At 41.6% G+C, this 22,631-nt stretch overlaps 2 protein-coding genes across 2 annotated transcripts in view; one reads left to right on the top strand and one right to left on the bottom strand.

Annotated features, from left to right (window-relative positions):
- The window catches only part of LOC120536660, a 31,321-nt gene extending 28,241 nt beyond the window's left edge, over nt 1-3,080 (top strand). Inside the window, exon 10 of the mRNA XM_039765094.1 lies at nt 1,951-3,080. Coding sequence (XP_039621028.1) covers nt 1,951-2,036 — 86 coding nt within the window. The 3' untranslated portion in view covers nt 2,037-3,080. The remainder of the gene's footprint in view (nt 1-1,950) is intronic.
- LOC120536661 (natural cytotoxicity triggering receptor 3-like) lies at nt 3,071-21,897 on the bottom strand. The gene is made up of 4 exons (XM_039765095.1): nt 21,744-21,897; nt 10,172-10,262; nt 6,567-6,914; nt 3,071-3,263 (listed from the first exon to the last, which is right to left on the bottom strand). Exons 2-4 carry the CDS (start codon nt 10,236-10,238, stop codon nt 3,094-3,096), a joined length of 585 nt encoding a protein of 194 aa, XP_039621029.1. The 5' UTR covers nt 10,239-10,262; nt 21,744-21,897; the 3' UTR covers nt 3,071-3,093.
- Between the last annotated feature and the right edge of the window lie 734 nt (nt 21,898-22,631).

Genomic DNA, 22,631 nt, shown 5'->3' with positions numbered 1-22,631 from the left:
TGCATCTTTCACCACTCCCTAGCACTTTAATTAGGGACTCACTACCACCAGTACTAACAAACATGCGGGTGTCCTTGTGACACACATGAAGTCTCTACACTTTGTTGGTTATATTCCATTCAGCAACCAAACAATGTTTTACTTCCACCGCATTTGTACACTGGGTGCCCTAAAATTCACATACATAAACAAACACATACATCAAAACAGTATTTGCAAACAGGGTGCAAAACTTGGTTACCCCAAAATCCTGCCGACTACGCCAATTGTTTTATCTTGGTAGAGTAATATATATTGCTCTACTGTCCCTTTTGTATTATTAATATGTAGCCTTAGAATACCTAATCTCACAGACTTACCACTGTATATAACTTATCCCCACCTTCCCTTCTATATCTATAACCTCAGGCAATTAGATGTAGTAAAAGACAAGCAGGAGTTAAGTTACACATAAAATAATGTATTACTGATAATATTCATAAATAATAACAAAATGCAAAGTACATTTGAATATTGGCAACCATACAACCTGATAAAATGGTGATGTGTAATTCAGGTGGCACACAGACTTGCAGTTACTTAAAATGTCTCTAGTTAAGGCATCGTTGGTGCTCAGCTTTCAGCCACATGTCTGTTCAATATGGCTGCTGAGCTGTGCTCTTCATTGTGTTGTCTTCATCATCACAGGTTAGCAAGAGAGATGCTTCTTCATATGTGGGTCAGTCAGAGATGCTTCTTCATCATATGTCAGTCAGTCAGAGAGAGAATGTGGTTGAGCAAGTACATTTATAGATGTTCTCTCCAATTCCTAGAACCAATAGGACATCATGGTACTTAAAGGCCTCTGAGACAAGCCAATTCCAAACAGCCATACCTCAGACCAATGGGTGAAATAGAACATCTTATCTCCTGCCCCCCCAAGACCATATATTACACTAACCTGGCTTTGTGTGGGGGATGGGAGAAAAGACTTTAGCAAAGAAATGCTCATCAAACTGGTTTAAGACACATCCCCAAATCCTGTCGTAAAATTACAAAGAAACAGTCGTAAAAGGGGATGGGGAAGGCAAACATGAATACCTCTCACCACTTGGTTTGCCTAAATTATAAATAAAGACATACAAAACATTTATCAAGTTATATGCAAAATCCTACATCACAACAGATAGATAGATAGATTTTGGTATTGTAGGCAGGATTATATAGATAGATTGATTGATTTTGGTATAGTAGGCAGGATTAGATAGATAGATAGATAGATAGATAGATAGATAGATAGATAGATAGATAGATTTTGATATAGTAGGCAGGATTAGATAGATACTGTAGATTGATTGATTTTGGTATTATAGGCAGGATTATATAGATAGATTGATTGATTTAGGTATAGTAGGCAGGATTAGATAGATAGATAGATTGATTGATTTTGGTATAGTAGGCAGGATTAGATAGATAGATTTTGGTATAGTAGACAGGATTAGATAGATAGATTTTGATATAGTAGGCAGGATTAGATAGATACTGTAGATTGATAGATTTTGGTATGGTAGGCAGGATTAGATAGATAGATAGATAGATAGATAGATCGATCTGGGTTTTGTGTGCATGCACCATTTATACATGACGCCCCTGGTCCCTCCATTGGCCTGCTGGCCTTGTCCTTCCTTAGCCCACCTCTTGGACCAGTGGAGGTCGTTGGATATTTTTCTTGGACTCCATTTTTTCACTTTAGCCCCCAGCTAGGATAAGCTTGTTTTTTTTAACAGGTTTTTCCTTAGATCCTATCTATCCTAGTTCTGACCTGTGGTAAGTACAAGAAACATTTGTTGAAAATATTTTTTTCTAAGTGCATATTTTTATCATAATATTAACTGACAACACCCTAAAGACATTGAGACATGCTCCAGTTTTTCTGTCCTGCTCATTTGCTGTTGTGTTTGTCCCTTTCAGAGGATCTGTCAGGCATCCAGCGTCACTACGACCGGCTCATCAGGCAGCGTCTGTCTTCAGGGGCAGCCCAGGTGATGTGGACTTGATTCAAGGTGGACAACACCAAACAGGTGAAGATGTCACACGGACTAATTACACTAAGCTTGAGCTTTAAAGGCGGCTTTGAGTGGCTGCTGCTTGAGTCTGCTTCACTGTTAAAGTGTTGGCTTTTATAAATTTCACTTGTTGTATAAATTGACTGCTGGAGAACGAAGAAGTGCCAGTGCTGGACATGAAGAGAAGCACAACAGGATTAAAGTAAAACAGCTTTAAACTTCTGAAATGGCAGCTTCAAGACTTCTTCATCTCCTGGCTCGGCCACCATCTCATAGCACAAATCAACTGGCATCTTTAGAGTGCCCTCTGGCCATGCTGGACGTGGTACCTTCCTGCTTCACTGCCAATGTGGTCAAGATGGGCTCCACCGTAACTGAATAACTGTGAAGGAACAGATAGGATGGACATTCTAAAGAGACTTGAAGTCCTTTAGGAAACCTAGAAACACTAAGTTGTCTCCCCTATCTATGATGGTGGCGCTCTTCAGGTGGGACAGAAAAGAGATGGAGGGAATATTAACCCTTTATGTCTGTTTTCTGATTTAACTTCATTATCCTTCATTCAATATTCATGTTTTGCCCTTTGATATACATGTCAGACATTGGTCTTTCAGAATTTTTACACCTGTAGAATTACTTTTATTGTACATATATGTTGCAGTAGAATAAGCTTCAAAATTGTGCACCAAGAAATGCACTTCAAATGTGATTCTTATTTCCACAGATGTTCCATAAATTAGCTGAAATCCCTTCTGACAGTCCATGGCCACCTGAGAAATGGGTCCCCCTCAGGTCTGGACCACAATATCAGTGACCAATCAATCAGCCTAAGCCCCTCATTATTTTATATTCACAATGATTAAAGCGAATCGTTCCCTGTAACCGCTGAGTTGGATCAAGCAGCTCAGTCACAGATGGCTGGGCTTCTACTGAGATCTTCAGACACTTACAGACACTTCTTTTAAAAAAAACTTAATTCATGACTCGGATCTTATTGTGTTAAAAAAGAGACTTTTTCAAGAAGCAGTTTACTTTCTTTATTGCCTTTTCAATCCCTGCTGACAGCACCACTTGGTGCAGACCTGCCTTTGGATCCCTCCTTGGATTTTCTGCACTTGTAGAGCACGAGGAATTGCACCACCATCACGTAAGACCCCAGTAAGGCCGTCGCGGTGCAGCCCAACCAGCTGCTGCCAGTTTCATTGGCACTTAATGGATCTGTAAGGGTGAGAATGAAAAACAAAATAAATACATTTAAAAGTGCTACTTTGGATGTTGGTCAGCCTTCATTTTTGCTGCCAGAATAAATGCCAGTTTAAGGACGCGGCGTTCATGCCCAACTTTAACCTGCTTGAGGCATACAACAGCAACATCATCAACATTAAATACAGCAGGCGATCTCCGCACGTTAGCCAGTACGTCCACTAGAGGGTGCTGTCGGCCTATTTATCTGGCAGTCCCGTCAGCTTTAAACGGCGCAGGCGCGCGAGTTCATCTGAGGCGCTCGGAGACTCGCAGGATGAGGCCGCCTACACTGCGACGGCATAAGGCCATGAAATACGTGATTCGTGATGAAAAAATAATAAAGCCTTGCTTAAAGTAGCTATGGAATAATTAGATATGCTTTGGCAAATCAGAAACAAACACGAGCAACAGATGAGAGTTAAGAATTTAACTGGACTGCAATCAATAGTAGAGAAACAATCGAATAAAAAAAAATGAACAGAGAGATAGAAAAGGCCCTATAAGACAGATAGATAGATAGATAGATAGATAGATAGATAAGACACCATATAAGCGGTAGAACGAGAGATATAAAATGTACTGTATAACAGAGGGATATGAAAGGCACTATTAAAGGGGTAGATAGAATGATATGAAAAGCACTATACGATATATATATTTGAAGGGCACTATATAAGAGGTGAGTAGATACATTTGAAAGGCACTAGATTAATATACTACATATTCAAATTACAACTAAAAACATTCGAATCACAACTAAAAAATGGATGGCTAAATGAATGTGGCTTTTTGCTGGAGGGTGCCCTGTGACACAGTGACCCCCAACAATTCCCCTTCGTGTTGGCTTCAGGTTCGAGCTCCGACGGTCTTCTAGTTTCAAGGCACATTCATATAGAGAGCAATACATTTTTTGAAGCCTTCACTTGCGGCATTTGTAATAGTGTCCACTAGAGGGCGCTAACAGTACTACTGAAAGCTTTGCGTCTTGCAGTATAAGGAAAAGCAGACTAAGAGGTTTAATATTTTAAAATGAGTTAAGGAAATGACTGAGACGTATCCCAGATGTGACACGTCCCTAAATGCTAAAGTTTCAATACAGTAAATATTACATGTTGAGTTGGCTGGCATCCTCACACATCAGAAATGTACATTTAGTGATAAAGCCAGACATGGGGACACAGCATATCCTGTAATGGTAGATTGTGTAGTCGATTGAACTATGAGATGCGTCAGGTAAGAAGGATGAGGTTTTGAGGTCAGGTAGCTGTACTTGATTATCATGGCAGTGGCGGGTGGAGACATGTTGCATATTGATTAACCTAAACCAGTAAGACTCTCAATGGACTCTGTACACGTGACAGTAAGAACCCCTAAACACCTAACTCTCTTTATATAAAATCCAATGTCTGTCTGTCCACTTGTCATAAGAGAACAACTTAATGGATTTAGGTTGAGTTTCTTTCTATAATTTGCTTGAACATTACGACTGATTTGTGACTTATCCCATCGCGCTGAGTATCATAGTTCGCTTGTGGTACCGATTTATTTGCGTGAATCCAAGAGAGATGCTGCAGGTCGAGGGGAAGGCGGCCCTCCTCACTCCCACTCCAGCCTTGGGACGTAGGTTACTTCCGCTTAGCTAGCGAACGAGAGAACAACTTGATGGATTTAGGTTGAGTTTTTTTCTAGAATCTGCTTGAACATTCCGGTTGATTTTGCAACTTCTCTCATCGTGTTAAGTATCGTAGTTCACTTGCAGGACTGATATATTTGCTCTAATCCGAGACTGAGGCTGAGGGCTGAGGGAAGGGGGAGGCGTGATGTCAGGAGTGGGGAGCTGGGCGAGGCCCTCCTCACTCACGCACCGGCCTCCATTCGGGTCGCTCTGCCTCTCGCCACGTTTTGGAGTGATACTTGCCTCTTGTTAGCTAGTGATGCCTGTTGGTTTATTGATTTTTAAAGTTTGTCCTGTTTCACTACTACGCTGGTGGAGCTGCAGGGGATGGCTAGTAACTAATAAAAGTCATCGCAGGTGTGTGTGGGACTGTGACCGACCATGGCCTGATATCTCATCTTAGCGTTGAGCTCAGTGTGGCTGAAGGAAGCTGAAGCTCCTGTGATCCTGTAATGGAGAAAGCAGGACCCAGAAAAGAGATGGATGAATGGACATCAGTGTTTAGTACCTGCACTTATAGATTTCTCCACTAGGGGGCTCCATGCCTTCTCCCTTTTATTCTCACCTGCAGAACTGGTAGTCGTGGTCTTGCTGCTGATGACTCCTTATGACTGGTGGGCTCTTTCATTTTCCTAGATATCCGAATCATCTGGACAGGCAGTCACTTCAAGATACTCCTCACTTACTGCGCCCCCCGATTGGTCCTACCTTTCATCATATAAATGGCTGTTCTGACTCTTTGAAAGCCCAGGAGCCTGAAGAAACGCCTTTCATTCTGAGAGCCTAGTGAACCCCTACCAGGACCTGCCACTTCAATGTAAATGTACTGCTTCCTGGCATAAGCTTAGGACCCCATGGCCACTTAAAAAGAAAAGGGTTGAGGACCCTAAAGTATACTGCATTAAGGCCACAGAATGTCTCAAAATGCCATATGTGACAAGGTTGCCACCCGTTTAATGCCAGAGATGCTGTTTACAACCGGTGGTGCCAACACATCCTTCACAAAGCTAAGGGTCTCTATGACATCTGCTGCTGTTTTCTTCTCCATATCACCTGGTGCGTCTGCCACAGCACTTGCTGGCCGTCTTATCAGGTTTGTGAACTTTAACTGACAGGGAGTCTGTCCAATCAGAGCTCTCCATTTGTCATGCTAGATGGCTGAATGTCACGTTTTTGAATTTCTGTCTAATTCTGTGACTCTGAACCCGATTTTGTAATTTTTCCCTCTCTGGGTTTCCCAACCTGCTGTTCCCCAGTTGATTATTTTGATTATTTTGATAATGAATAACAGGCCCCTCTAGTGGGGGATACCTACAAGTGCAGTGACGAAGGCTATGAATTCATCCAATTACTGCTGAATACCCAGGGGTGTCCCACAGAACTCTGGGCCCTACACATTAGCCATCTCTGTGGGCCCCTTCCTCTTGAAAACAAACAAACCCTCCCCTAGTGGGCCCTGGGTAATCATTACCTCCACCCACTATGACACCCATGTGAGTCCACTCAGTCCAGTTTAACCAACAGAACAAGAAACCTTGGGAAGGCTGCCAGTCCATCTACCCACACTCACCGACTCTACAACCGAAACCAAAAGCACTCACCGGTCACAGAGAGCAGGGTGCCATTGCCGGTGGTGGACATCTCAAGGCCGTGATTCCAGATCTGGCAGAAGTACATTCCCGAGTCCGCGAGCGTGACATTCTCGACCAGCAGAGATGCGTCGTTGCTGCTCCTGAACCTACTCCTCTCGACGTGCGTCCTGTTGCTGAACGCGCTCGAGTCCACTGGGTACACCTTCTGCTGCCCCGACGGGGACTTTTTAAACCAGCTCACCGCCAGAATGTTCCTGCTGGAGCTGAGGGTGAAAGTGCAGTTGAGGAGCGCCGGCTGGCCGACGAGGACTTCGAGTCGTGGGGGCTGGAATACCAGAATGTGTCCCAGGCAGGGATCTGCAAGAAGAAGTAGAGAAAGAGGGATGGCAGGGGATGCCAATTAGAAACTGAACAGAGAAACACAAGAAGGATTCTACACGAAACATCGTCATCTGCTGGTTATTTGTTTCAAGTCAACCTCTTTGGTTAATTTGAAAAACTGACATACGGGGTAAACACGACGACTATAAATAAACTAAAATGGTGTCTTTTTTAGATGTAAACGCAGGGATGAACAAAGGGGGCAGTCTGTGTGGGTCTTCCTGGACCACCCTGTCTACACTGAAGGGGCGGTTCACCCACTTGACCACCTAACCACCGTGAAATGCTTACAAACTGTCATTCCCATCTAGACGGCCATCAGAGGTCCAGCCCTGAAGATGGATCTCGCTTAAATTCCGGCCTGGGGTCACATCTGTAATTTTCAATGAACTGTATATTTCTAAGGTAACGTTTGATTATTTTTTTACCTTTATGTGACACCATTTTGAATTTTGACAATCTCAGCGATTTGGATGGATGGGATCAGTGGGAATGTGTATGTGAGTGTGACCTGGAGTGGACTGGCGTCCTGTTTAGTTTTGGTTCCTCTGTTGCAGATGAGGATTCTGAGTGAAACACATTGGGGCTAAAAGGTACAGAAAATGGATGGATGGATAGATAGATGGATGAGAGATGGGATCAATGGAGATGTGTGAGAATGCAGCCTGTAGTGGACTGGCATCCCATTCATGGTTGGTTCCTTGATTGCAGATGATACACTTGAGACAGATGACAAGCCCCTTTGATGCTAAAAGGTTCAGAAAACGGATGGAAGTGCTTCCTTTAACCCTATAAGGTACTAAGAACATCTACAAAATGGATGGATGGGATCAGTGGGAGTGTATGAGAGTGTGAGCTGTCGTGGACTGGTGTCCTGTTCAGTGTTGGTTCCTGTATTGCAGATGAGGCTGCTGAGAGAGACACAAAGTCCATTTGATGCTAAAAGGTTCATAACATGGATGAATGGATGGATGAATGGATATGATAAGTTGTGTTGTATGTGAGTGTATCCTCTAGTGGACTGGCGTCCCATTTCAGTTTTGGTTCCAGTATTGGAGACGATGCTCCCAAGACACATGCAGAGTCTCTTTGAGGTTTGGAAAATTAGTAGATGTACTCTCTTTGACCCTATAACGTACTAAGAAGATTAAGAAAATGGATGGATGGAGGAATGAATGGATGAGATCAGCGAGATGTGTGTGAGTGTGGCCTCTAGTGGACTGGCGTCCCGTCCAGGTTTGGTTCCTGCTTTGCCCCTAACACTGATTCTCTTTGACCTCATAAGTTAATAAAAGGGTTCATAAGATGGATGGATGGATTCCTTTTAGCCAACTAAAGAAATTATTAAGTCACTGAGCTTCATAACAAACTAAGAGGAATGGCTTTATTAATTAAAATAAATTAAAAAAGTAGAATTAAATGATATTTCACTTTCTTGGGTAATATCCTGAGCTTTCCCTTAAAGATAGGGTGAGAAGCTCAGTCATCCGGGAAGAGCTCAGAGTAGAACCACTGCTCCTCCACATCGAGAGGAATCAGATGAGGTGGCTCGGGCATCTGATCAGAATGCCACCTGGATGCCTCCCTGGTGATGTATACCGGGTACGTCTAACCAGGAGGAGGCCCCTGGGGAAGACCCAGGACACGCTGGAGGGACTATGTCTCTCGGCTGGCCTGGGAACGCCTCGGGATTATCCCTGGAAGAGCTAGAAGAAGTGGCTGGGGAGAGGGAAGTCTGGGCCTCTCTGCTCAAGCTGGTGCCCCCCACGACCCAACCTCAGATAAGTGGAAGAGGATGGATAGATGGAATATCTTGGTGGCATATATTGATTTTGTTAATCATTTTTCTAAGCCCACCTTCTTTTTTAATTAACCCTGTGACAGCTGAATGGCATCATTGCGTTTTCTACTTTCAGTTCACAGTCAGGCTCGGATTTCCCAATTTTTTCAATTCCTTGGACACATATATTAAAAAGCACTGGCTGGAATACTTCATACACTCTTTGAACCCGAGGCCCCTCTGTATCCACTTACTGTGATTCAATTTTACCGTCTGCCTTGAGGCCTCAAACTTTAAAATATCCACTTGGGCCTGCCATTGATCTCGCCTCCCAGAATCAATTTCTCTATTAGAAAGTCAGAATCCTTTCAATTGAATCTCGCCGAGGCAGTTTCTTCATTAAAAATGAACGTCCTGTGCAGCCTCGGGATAGAAGACATGAGAACTGATTTAACGAACCACAAGAGAACATGGGAAAGGACTAAGGTGGGCACACTGGTATAACACACGGGTAACCTGCTGGGACAAATGGGGAGTCAAGGGAGTGTGGGAGGGATTTGGGGGCGGGGGTTTGGGGGCTGTCCTTTTAAAATTACAGAACTTTTGGCTTGACATCAGAGAAAATGACAACCAAGTATTATCATTCTGTGGCCTTTCTTCAATATATCCATCCATTTGTCCATCCATCCCTTATCAAAGGCACTTAATCCAGTTCAGGGTCCCTGTAGTAACAACCTACACAGCCCACACTCACTCACATTCATACCAATTACGTTATTTAACAATTAATTGCATCCTCTTCTGGAGACACCTGTATCTGCAGGCCACAAAGGCACCAATTCATCCATTTTTGGAACCTTTCCGAGTTACAACATCATGAGAGATGGCACCTACCGGACTTACCAGGGTGAGTACGTCAAAAAGACAGGATGGGCATTGTTCATTCATCAGCTGGCAACGCTCACAAACGTGCTCATGCTTCATCATCGGTCTGATTATTAATTTATGAACCACTCTATCACAAGCACAAATTGTAAGAAGATGGACCCCGTTTTGAAAGCACAGGGTGCAAGGCTGGCACCAACTCTACTCACTTGCACAAGGCTGGACCTTAAAGTCTTTAGAATGTTGGAGGAAAACTGAAAAACAATCTTTATGGTTACTAGGAGAGCATTACTTCATCTAACAGTAAATATCAGCCTAGCCATAGTGGTCACTAATGAACTGCCTGCAGAGGGTCAACACATACAAAGAAGCAGCAGAACAGCATTGGGCTGCTGATTAGCACAAGTAAGTAAGTAGGAATTTGACTGCACTCTCTACATGTGACTCTATGACCTTAGATAAATCTGCCATTGACACCTGGGAGCAACCTGAAGGGAATGAAAGATGGCTGAACTCCAAAACCTTCTTCAAGCTTGACAGCAAGTTTGTGTTTTCTTGTCCTCTTTACCTTGATGTACAGTGAAGAACATCACCATCACCATCACCAGAAACCAGAAGCCCATCCAGATTTTCATTGGTGACTTTCCTTAAGTAGAAAACTGAGGAAGGAAGAAAGAAATCCATAAATAAAGGCACATACTTGCCATTGAGTTGATTAGTTTAAGTTGCAGAAACAGCTCAACAAAGATTAATAAATACAATGGGAAACTCCTGAGCCAGATTTCTAGTGTGACAGCAAAGGGTCTGAATACTTGTGCTAATGTGATATTTCAGTGTTTTGTTTTTAATAAATTTGCAGAACTTTCAAAAATTTTATTTTTGCGTTGTCATTCTGTTGCTCAATGTAGAAAAAAAAAAAAATTATATGATGCAAAATAACAAAATGTTTAAAAAATGAAAGCTTCTGAATACTGCTTAAAAGTATTGTATAATAGACAGATAGAATAAAAAAATTAACAGAGAGATAGAAAAGGCCCTATATAATATATATATATATATATAGATAGATAGATAGATAGATAGATAGATAGATAGATAGATTTAGTATAGCCATCAGGATCACAAAAATTACATAGATAGACAAATAAATAGATAGATAGATAGATAGATAGATAGATAGATAGATAGATAGATATCGTATAGTCGGCAGGATCACAAAAATTAGATAGATAGATAGATAGATAGATAGATAGATAGATAGATAGATAGATAGATAGATATAGTATAGTCGGCAGGATCACAAAAATTAGATAGATAGATAGATAGATAGATTTAGTATAGTTGGCAGGATCACAAAAATTAGATAGATAGATAGATAGATAGATAGATAGATAGATAGATAGATAGATAGATAGATAGATAGATATAGTATAGTCGGCAGGATCACAAAAATTAGATAGATAACAACAACAACAACATTTATTTATATAGCACATTTTCATACAAAAAAATGTAGCTCAAAGTGTTTTACATAATGACTAGAAGAATAAAAGACACAGTAAGAAAATAAAATAAGTCAACATTAATTAACATAGACTAAATGAAACAGTCCTGTTTGTATTTAGGGTTCTCACAGAAGGACTTGATGATGTCTATCTGATAGATAGATAGATTTAGTATAGTCGGCAGGATCACAAAAATTACATACAGTAGATAGATAGATAGATAGATAGATAGATAGATAGATAGATAGATAGATAGATAGATAGATAGATAGATAGATAGATAGAAAAGGCACTATAAGATAGATAGATAGATAGATAGATAGATAGATAGAAAAGGCGCTATATGATAGATAGATAGATAGATGTAGTATAGTCGGCAGGATCACAAAATTACATAGATAGAATGCCATGTCCAGCTCCAGGAAATTCATAAATCCAGGCAGTATATAAATCACACGCACACATGCTGTCATGTCAAGTTGATTACTTGATGTTTGTCTTTGGTGCCCTGCCATCCTGTCCAAGGTTGGTTCCTGGTTATATGTGAAGATTCAACATTCACACACATACTGTACATAAAACAGGTGGGCTATGAGGATACGACAATTCCAAGAAGGATAACATTAAAGTTGAAGCCCAGTCTCCTGCTGAGAGGAAGCAGCTCCACGTTCCTGTAAATGTCCAAAAACAGCTGGTTTAATTTCTTTGCAAATGGATTGTGTTTCACTGATAAATGCTGCGGCACCACCACCTACTCAAAGCATCATGATGCACCAGCATTGATGGACTGAAAGCCAGAAGTCTACGTGACCATCATCATCAGGTCCTTCCATGAAAACCCTAAATACAAAGAGGACTGTTTGACTTAAGTTAGGTAGATTGCCCAGAGGGGACTGGGCGGTCTCTTGGTCTGGAACCCCTACAGATTTTATTTTTTTTTCTCCAGCCTTTGGAATTTTTTTTTTGTTTTTTCTGTCCACCCTGGCCATCGGACCTTACTCTTATTCTATGTTAATTAATGTTGACCTATGTTTATTTTTTATTGTGTCTTCTATTTTTCTATTCATTTTGTAAAGCACTTTGAGCTACATTTTGTTGTATGAATATGTGCTATATAAATAAATGTTGATTGATTGATTGATTGACATACTCTGTGGCTGCTCCCTCCCTGAAAAAGTTTAGTCATTGACAAGTAAGTACACTACCATTGCAAAACTGTGGAAAGTATAATAATAATTAAATCAGAAAAGTAAGTATATGAAAATAACATAGTAAATAATAGCCAGTTTGGGTTTATGGGTGGAAGATTTTGCCAGACAAATGCTTTAGATTTTTATAATAGGCAACTGCAGCCATTGATAAAAGCAAAGCATACGACAGAATTTGTGATGACTTTCAAAAAGCCTTTGACTCAGTCGCCCCACACCGAAGTTTAATTCTGAAACTTAGAGGTGACCTATAAAAGTGAATCTCAAGTTGGTTAACCGACAGGAGACAAAGAATACAGATAAGAGAAAAAGGGGCATCATTGGAGTCCCTCAGTGGTCTGTCTTTGGTTACGTTCCGTTTTTCGAATTATATTAATGAAAATGATTTCAGTGCAGTTAGTAAACTTGTGAAATTCACAGATGGTATTAAAATTAGAGGAATGGCAGGCACAAAGCCAGCAACAACAATTCAAGAAGACTTGGACAAGCTGCAGAACTGGGCGAACACCTGTAAAATGCAGTTTAATGTAGTAAAGTGCAAAGTGAGGCACAAGGGAGCAACAGGAACATCAACTATAAATACAAGACAGGAGATACTGAGCTACGGGACACAACCTCTGAAAAGGACTTAGGGGCTCATGCTGGCTCAAAGTCTAAGCAATGTACAGAAGTGATTGAAAAGGAAAATAAAAAGTTTGTATTGTAAAGACTATTGGATTTAAATCGAGGGATTTTCTGCACAGACTATATGACACACTGGTGATGCCACAGCTGGAGTATTGTGTGCAGTTCTGGACGCCATGTCACCTGAAAGACATAGCAGGCACTTGAAGATGCGCAGACAGGAGCAACCAAAAGTATTTGAGAACTTAAGGATATGTGCTACTGTGACAGACTCAGAGAATTAAACCTGTTTAGTCTCGAGCAGAGGGGAACTGCATGGGGAACTCACCCTGGTCTTCAAAATCCTCAGACGCATTGATGCCGTCGATCCAGCAGAATTCTTTTCCCTTAACGGCGAATCACATACTCGACCACACCAGAGGAAATTAAGGGGAAGTGAATTTAGGAATCAAGGCAGGAAGCACTTTTTCATGCAAACAGATATGGGAGTCTGCGACAAACTACCGAGATGTGGAGTTGAAGCAGACACCCTGACAACCTTTGAGAAGAATCTGAGTGAGATGTTTGGACAGCTTAGCTATTAGCTAAACAAATGAGTGACAAATGGACTGAATGGTCTCTTCTCGTTTGTCAAATTTCATATGTCTCTTATGTGCCAGAGTTCTTAGGCCTGCTTTTTGTCTGATAAGAGGTGGCATGTTTTCTCCTTGAGGGTTTCAAAGGTGCACAGGGCAGATAAATTTGTCACCCTGGTGTGCTGCTACAGCAGCCTGTGTTAATATTGTTATTACACTGTTTGGTACATTCCTACCGCCCCCATTTAATTAATACATATTGGTATGTCCCTAGCTCCCTTTTTGCTGTAGGCGCCACTTTAGTCTTTGCTTTACCTTCTACCATATTGCATTTTAGGTTAAGGAAATTATCGTCCTTTTACTATTCAGTCCCCGAACATCGAATTAGCGAGGCTTCTCTCCTAAAACCTAGTCCGTACGGAGTGTGCGTCGCCCCATTGGTTGTAGTGAAAGTGGACGGAATAGTAAAAGGACGATAATTTCCTCAACCTAAAATACAATATGGCGGAAGGTAAAGCAAAGACTAAAGCAGCGCCAATAGCAAAAACATCCTTCCTTGTATGACTTCTTGACAGAAATGTACATTAAAGTATACGGATTCTCAGCCTTGACTTTCTTGGTGAGTAAAGCTATCTGTCCACCTTCACAACAACCAGCGGGGCGACGCACACTCTGTATGGACTGGGACTTACGAGAGAAGCCTCGCTAATTCGACGTTCGGGGATGGAATACCTGGTGTGAATGTGCCTTGTGGTGCCCAGTTGATGTCGGTAGCTGGTGCTGTTGGGATTATCTCAGGCCTCTGCAAACACTGTGCGCACATTCAACTGGATGGTATTTCACAAGGCTTAGGTAGATAAAGATTGATGAGCCACGTTGGGCAGATACCTTGTTTGTCATCACAATTACTGTCATGTACTAAAATTCCAATTACTGGACTTACAGTCATATGAAAAAGTTTGGGAACCCCTCTTAATTCTTTGGATTTTTGTTTCTCATTGGCTGAGATTTCAAAGTAGCAACTTCCTTTTAATATACCACATGCCTTATGGACACAGCAGTGACATTAAGTTTAGTGGCTTAACAGAAAATATGTAATATACATCATAACAAAATTAAATAGGTGCATAAATGTGGGCACTCCAACAGAGATGTGACATCAATACTTAGTTGAGCCTTTGACCCTCTCAACGCTGTCCTCCTATAGCCTGTGATGAGTGTCTGGATTCTGGATGGAGGTATTTCTGACAATTCTTCATACAAAATCTCTCTAGTTCAGTTAAATGTGATGGCTGCCGAGCATGGACAGTCTGCTTCAAATCATCCCATAGACTTTCAATGATATTCAAGTCAGGGGACTGTGACGGCCATTCCAGAACCTTGTACTTTGTACATGAATGCCTTTGTAGATTTCCAACTGTGTTTTGGGTCATTGTCTCTCTTGTGTAACTTCAACTTTGTGACTGATGCTTGAACATTATCCTGAAGAATTTGTTAATACTGGGTTGAATTCATCTGACCCTCGACTTTAACAAGGGCCCCAGTCCCTGAACTAGCCACACAGCATGATGGAACCTCCACCAAATTTGACAGTAGATGGCCGGTGTTTTTCTTGGAATGCGATGTTCTTCTTCCACCATGCAAAGTGCTTTTTGTTATGACCAAATAACTCCATTTTTGTCTCATCAGTCCAAAGCACTTTGTTCCAAAATGAATCTGGCTTGTCTACATGAGCCTTTGCATACAACAAGTGACTCTGTTTGTGACGCGAGTGCAGAAAGGGCTTCTCTCTCATCACCCTGCCATACAGATGTTCTTTGTACAAATTGCGCTGAATTGTAGAACGATGTACAGATACACCATCTGCAGCGAGATGTTCCTGCAGGTCTTTGGAGGTGATCTGTGGGTTGTCTGTAACCATTCTCACAATCCTGCGCATATGCCGCTCCTGTATTTTTCTTGGCCTGCCAGACCTGCTGGGTTTAACAGCAACTGTGCTTGTGGCCTTCCATTTCCTGATTCAATTCCTTACAGTTGAAACTGACAGTTTAAACCTCTGAGAGAGCTTTTTGTAGCCTTCCCCTAAACCATGAGACTGAACAATCTTTGTTTTCAGATCTTTGGAGAGTTGCTTTGAGGATCCCATGCCGTCTGTCACTCTTCAGGATAGAGTCAAAGAGAAGCACAACTTGCAATTGACCACCTTAAATACCTTTGACCACTCATGATTGGACACTCCTGTCTATGAAGTTTATCCAACCAATTTGCAAGTAATCATCATTGAGCAGTGACAGGCATTCAACTCAGCAAAATTACGAGGGAACCCACATTTGTGCACAGCCAGTTTTTCCCATTTTATTTAATTTCATACGACTAAATACTGCTTCATTAAAAATCTTTGTTCAGAAAACACCACAGTACTCAGATGTTCCTAGGAAATGAAAGACATACCACTGGTATCTTTTTTGTTGAAAGTAGAGTCAATTATTATGCAGGCTGAGAGGGGTTCCCAAACTTTTTTATATGCTTGGACAATAATAATACTAGTAATCTACAGAGAGGGCTAAAAAGAGAAGATTCTCTTAAGGGGCACAACTGGTAGATCACAATCAGAGAAAAAAAATAACACACATAAAATGAAAAAACCCTCCTTTGAATTGTGTGCTTAGTGGTTTATATGCTAGAGAGGTAAAGATTCAGGTCAGCTACCAGCGAGCGCAGCAGCATTTCCTTTGGTCAGGGCTTTTGAAAAGCAGCTCAGGAAGCCATGGGGTCTGAAGATAACCGACGTTCACTGCGGTCACCAGAGAAATAACAACAATAGTGCATTGAAATCCGTGGTGAAGAGTGTGATTGTCAACAGAAATAAAATGAAAAACTCTTTTAGAAAGCAAAAATAGGTTAGAAAAAGTCTGAATTAGCGTGAGCCATCCTAATGTAGGCTGTTCAAAAGAAATGTAATGATTTACTTCATGAGGTAGAAACACCTAATAAACAAGAATAGCTGTGTCAAATACCTGAAATATTAATAACTAGCAAAATACCGGCGCTTCACAGCGGAGAAGTAGTGTGTTAAAGAAGTTATGAAAAAGAAAAGGAAACATTTTAAAAATAACGTAACATGATTGTCGATGTAATTGTCACAGACTTATTTTAGTATTGAGAGTGAATTTGAGGATTGTAAATGTTGTGTATGAGAAAGGCCCGTTTTTAGGATGTAAGGATCTCTTTGTAAACGAAGTTCTGCCCTCGGCTGTCTGCTGAGCTTATACTCTCGAGAATGCAGCGTACAGTCGGCTATATGAGAAGCCATCTTGTGTCGAGTCAATGGTGACCTTGTTTAGAGTCTGGCCCTGTGACTTATTTATTGTCATAGCGAAGCGGACCCTTACTGGAAATTGGAGGCGTTTGAATTAGGGTATGAGAGGAATGCGAGGAATAAATCCAGTCTCTGCTGTGCCAGTTCCAGTAAAGACAGTTGCCTCATTGAGGTTCTTGTGCAGAGATTTGGTGCTTGTAAGTTTCATAGTAACATCATTGGTGCGCCAACCTTCAAAAGTATGTGGAGGCCTGCCCGGAGGACTAAGAGTGTGAAGAAACTAAATGAAAAGGCAGGAGTCACCTGCAGGAAGACTTGAAGGAAGGTGAAAAATAACAGGCTTGAAGCGGTGGAGTAAAGAAGAAGGGAGCAGTGAGCACGACGAACAGCTGAGGAAAGTGAGGAAGCGAGTGAGGAGGCACCAGAGCGCGGGATGTCGTTAATGTATATTGGCAAGGAGCCAACCACGTGGTAGGGACGCGGACAGCGGGCATGCGGAAAAAGGAAGGAGGACCGGGGGCGGCCCTTGTGCGTCTCTGCCGTGAAATAAATCGTCTGTTAACGGAAATAAGGAATGAATTCGCCAAAAAGGAGAGGTCAGTTCTGAAAGTTCCTTACGGCAAAATGGTGAGAACCGCCAAAAAGAAGACGTTATTTTCGAAAGCACGGCACGAAATGAAACATACTTAACATTTGTAAGTGCAGTGTAAAGGATGAGCATGGGAAATTTGGGCGTCCTACGTATATTGGAAGTCGCAGGAATAGTGAGGAGGGGTTTCTCCCATCTATATATACAGTTTAGGGGGTACACACATTTTCCCCCCTTGGGTGTTGCAATAGGACATGAAACATACCTCACGTTTGTAAATACACTACAGGGAATGAGAACCTATATGGAAAGTGGGAGAATTAGTGACGAGTCAGTGAGGACTTTGCCTTTTCTATGTTTAGATGTGTGCTTCAACATAAATATTTAAAGTCTAAATATTCTCAATTTTCACCCTCTGATTGTGGTCCATAGAGGGCAAGACCTCCAAGCAAAGAATCAAAAACCAAAACCAACATCATATTCATAACCACCAACCTCAAAAGAGTCTAAAATGACACCCCACATGCTTATGTTTGAAATTTGTCATTTTGAACCCGCCGGGAGTGGCTCTTAGAGGGCTGGGACCACCAATACAGAATAAATTATCAAAAATGTCATCCTATCTGTGATCAGAAACCTCAAAATGCGTAGCATAAAGCGACATTCCACACGGCAATATAACTATTTCTTTTTAGTTTTGTGAAGAGGAGTGACTTTGACCCCTCATGTGTCTTTTAGGGGGTGAACCCCCTGGGGTCGGTTGATGTGACCTGCACGTCCTTAATTCCTTCTGATCATTTTTGCTCAATACCCTTATTTGTTTACTGTTTTTCATAAGGGTGTAATTTCCTGCACCAAATATGGTCCAAAAATGACCTAAAAATGATTATTTGTTTGGGTCTAGAAGACTAAAAACAGTTAACGGGTTGGGGTGGTTGGGAGCAAAGAAACTCTCATAACTAGACATGAAAGACAAATTGAATGGTATATCATATGTGGGGGTCTTCTCATACCAGTCAAGAAAAATTGAAGGGATTACAAAGCGTTCATAAGATATTCTTATGAACGCAATAATAAACCAAAATAAACATAAATAAATAAATTAGACAACACAATCTATAAGCCAGTCTACATTGTAATTATTAAACATTAAAGTCAAATAAAGAAAGCAGAAGCCCCAAGGGAGCAGAAAACAGATCAAGATCTGCATAAAAATGAGCAAGTTTACCAACCAACACAATTGAACATACGGAAAAGGAAATCAAAGAAATTACTAGCAAAACAAAAATATGATGAAGAAATTAGAAAAGTAAGCACACTAGAAAGCAAAGATAAATATATACAAGGATATTACATGCAGTATATATTCCTTAATATTCAATATATATCCACTGTGGAGGACTGCCGGCTTCCCATGCCGGTCCACACCCCCGGGCCGCCAGGAGGAGCTCTTCCGACAGCAGGATCGTGCCCCGAGGTCCAGCAGGGCCTTATGGACTTTATAGTATTTATATGCAGCCCTGTTGGATACCTTGGGGACCACCAGGAGTCGCTCGGGGGGGGGGCTTATGGGCTCTGCGATGCCTTATGACCCGGGAGTACGTCACGGTCACGTGACGGGAAGGAGTGTCGTGCTCCCGGGTTAAAGTAATGGATTGATTGCCCTGACCCGGAAGGAGTAAGGAACTGTGGACTGCTGGGACAGGAACACCTCCGGGTCAGGGGCTATAAAAGGACGAAGGCTCAGTCCAGACACTGAGCTGAGCTGGGAGGTAGAGGAGCAAGTGTCTGGGCGAGGAGGAGAGATTATGGTGATTTATTGTGAGTTTATGAGTAGTGTGGAAGGTGCTTGGTGCACTGTAAAAAATAATAAAGAGCCGTGGACTTTTACCTTGTGTCTGGAGTTGTACCTGAGGGTTCAAGGGAGCACTAGCGCCCCCTACTGCCACACCACCTTGATAAAAGGAAAAGTGTTGGAGTGTCTGTGTATCCGTTTGTCTTTCTGATTGCTTTAATGCTGTCATTCCAACAGATGGTGCATCATCAAACATTAATGCAGCTTTTACAGATCTCATACCAATTGGTATGCATGTATAACAGAGACATTTCCTTTGAATCTGTTATTTGTGATGTCCCATCTGTTGGAGTGACAAATGCAATGCATTATAGAGCTACATGCACTTCTTAACACATTCCAGTAGATGGTGCACCACAAACATTAACTCTTAGGTCTACGTTGATTACTTAGAAATTTAACACATCTTAGACGGGTAGCACAGCTAACTTTATTTAAAATGACAGAATGTGTGGCGCCTATCCATGGCATCTGGTGACCACAAGAGAGCTGGAATGTCCGTTGAACAAAGACAACAAGAAGCACAAAGGAAGAGAGACGTACAGCAAGAGCTAGCATGTCCAGTGAACACAGGGTCCTAAATGCATTGGGTGATCAAAACAGACTGACATTTTCTATTTTTCACTTCCATTCACTTCATATTCTAGCAGCGTAGTATTGTGCTACTTTTAGTAAAAGGGCTTTTTGGTAGTAACAATATAAAACAGCAAAATCATCAGTGCACATATATAATTCCTTATATAGCAAAAAAAAAAAAAAACACAAAGGAAAAAAAAAAAGGCAGCATGTGACAGACAGACAGACAGACAGACAGATATTGCACAGATGATGAGTGCTGCCTGGTTTTCCCCCAGAAGTGAGAATTAAAACGGAGGCCAAACAGTTGAAATGTGGTTTCATCAGACCAGAGGGTCTTGTTTCTCACAGTTGGAGTGTTTGTTAGGTGCCTTTCATGAGTTACCTGGCCACTGTGTCATAAACTCCCCAATCGATGGAGTGCTGCAGTGATGGCTGTCCTTCTGGACGTTTCTACAATTTTCACACAGCTTGTCTTGAGCACGGCCATAGTGACTACTCATTGGGTTCTTGGTCACCTCTATTACCGTGGCTTTTCTCAACCAATTGCTCAGTTTGGCCAGGTAGCCAGCTCTAGGAGGAGTCGCCGTTGTTCCAAACATCTTCCATGTTAGAATTAGGGAGGCCACTGTGCTCTCGGGAACCCTCAATGTTGTACAAAGTTTTGTAGCCTTCTCCAGATTTTTGCCTCGACACCATCCTGCTTCTAAGTTCAAGTTTGCTCAAGTGTGGGGCCTTCTAGAAACAGGTGGGTGCTCTTTCTAATCAGTCCAATCAACTGAACTGATCACAGATGGACCCCCAAACAAGGTGGAGGAGCATCTCAGTGATAATCAAGAGAATGGGATTCTTCTGAGCCAGAAATGAAGTGTCACAGCAAAAGGTCTGAATACTGGTAACATTGGGACAGTTCCAATTTGATTTTTAATAAATTTGCAAAAGTTCTTAATTTTCTGTTTTGTTATTGTGGGGTGAAAACATGAATTTAAAAGATTTGAACACAAAGCAGCAACATAATAAAATGTGTATAATGTGAAGGGGTCTGAATACTTTCTGAAGGCACAAGAGATAGGAGATAAGATAGATAGATAGATAGATAGATAGATAGATAGATAGATAGATAGATAGATAGATAGATAGATAGAATTTGGTATAGTAGGCAAGATTAGATAGATAGATAGATAGATAGATAGATAGATAGATAGATAGATAGATAGATAATGAATCCAGCCTGGGTGGGGTGTCAGTCCATCCCAGGAGACACCAATGAGGCTCACAAGGACAGGCAGGTAGGCCATTGACAGACAAAGAGACGCAATCTGGAGCAGAGGGTTAGCATAAATGTTTAGTTCTCATCAAAACATTTCTAATGTTCTTCTAATGAGAGATCAGACTGAGGGTTACACCAATGAGAAAACATTAACCTTTACATCAATCAACGTAAATAAATCATGAAGGCAACTTCTGCTATTTAAGAAAGAAAGAAAGAAAGAAAGAAAGAAAGAAAGAAAGTGTTTGGGATATTAAAATATCAAATATCAGTTATGACGTGATCGATAAATCTCCCTCCATCCGCTCATGCCTGGACCCTTTTAATTCAGGTCAGGTTCATGGGGGGCTCAAGCGTTATGATAAGCCCACGTTTCATGAACTGTAGAAGGTTTCTCCTTTTGGCAGCCTCTTCATATGTCAGGCCGCAGCTAAAATCACACACCCAACGTGCTGTCGTTTCATTGGCCGCCCTTCCAGTTCTGCTCTTATATTTCTCTACCTGCAGGTCCCTCATGTCACGCATTCAAACATGGCACATGCACCCACATACACACCATCCTGGCATAATTAGTGACACTGAATGTCTTCAAATGAGAAAACGAGACATGGGCACTAACCTCTTCTTGTGCTGCAATCCCCAAGGGTGAGATCATGAAATCGGGTCCTCGTTTCTCCGTCTTAGTGGTCCCCTCATTTAGTCAGCCTTCTGCTTCATCACGTGATATATATATATATTTTTTATTTCCTCAGAAGTGCAGGAAGCTTTTTTTAATTTTTGAGCTTCTGGACCGTCTCAAAATACTCAGTCGGAGGCTGACCAAGGGCTGAAGTAAACAGCAGCATAATACCAAGGTGACATTTCCTTTTGTGATCTCGTGTGACCTATTAAATATGAATGTGGCATGAGTCACCCTGCGTCAAACGAAGGGAGAATCAAAAGAAAAAAACAGATTTTTGCTTTTTTGCTGATCTTGCTATTTTCCCCCAAATGTTTACAATGGATTCACCCACAGAAATAAACGATTTCTTTATCTTTCAGAACTTTATACTTTTGACTTTCAAAGTGCCCATGAGTGATTTATTTGTGACCACACTGGTTAAAGACTCTCAAAACCTAAAGTTTAAAGCCACAGCATCTGCCTAATGAACATTTAGAGTCCACTCCAGGGATGGAAGCCTGTCTGCTGAGCTGTCACAAAGGCAGATTGTCTTCATATGCTGCAGTTGCCACAGAATTCGGGCTCACAGCAATGTCTACTGCTCGGTTGCCATGATGAAAAGAACAAAGCTCAGTATTTGTCAAGAAGAATTGTCAGAAAGGAAATGGCAACCTTAGCTTAATAAGGCAGTGCAGTTGTAGCCTTAGCTGGTCCTTCTCAGCTAGTTTCTGATTGCCATCACTATGGTTTGTGTCGTAAGCCGACGTCTCATCGTTGGGTATGTCAGACCTGACTACTGCTGTTGCAGATCTTGTCACCAGACCATCTCAATCAATATATACGACT

Source organism: Polypterus senegalus, chromosome 10, assembly GCF_016835505.1.
Source record: "Polypterus senegalus isolate Bchr_013 chromosome 10, ASM1683550v1, whole genome shotgun sequence".
In the NCBI taxonomy this organism is placed as follows: Eukaryota; Metazoa; Chordata; class Cladistia; order Polypteriformes; family Polypteridae; genus Polypterus; species Polypterus senegalus.
Note: the sequence above shows the minus strand (reverse complement) of the source record. Positions and strands in the feature narration are given on the sequence as shown.

Coding starts and splice junctions, on each gene's coding strand:
- LOC120536661 (XM_039765095.1), bottom strand. CDS start 10,238: ATGAAAATCTGGATGGGCTTCTGGTTTCTGGTGATGGTGATGGTGATG. Junction 6,915..10,171: donor GTTCTTCACTGTACATCAAG/GTAAAGAGGACA, acceptor TTCTTCTTGCAG/ATCCCTGCCTGGGACACATT. Junction 3,264..6,566: donor CACCCTGCTCTCTGTGACCG/GTGAGTGCTTTT, acceptor TCACCCTTACAG/ATCCATTAAGTGCCAATGAA.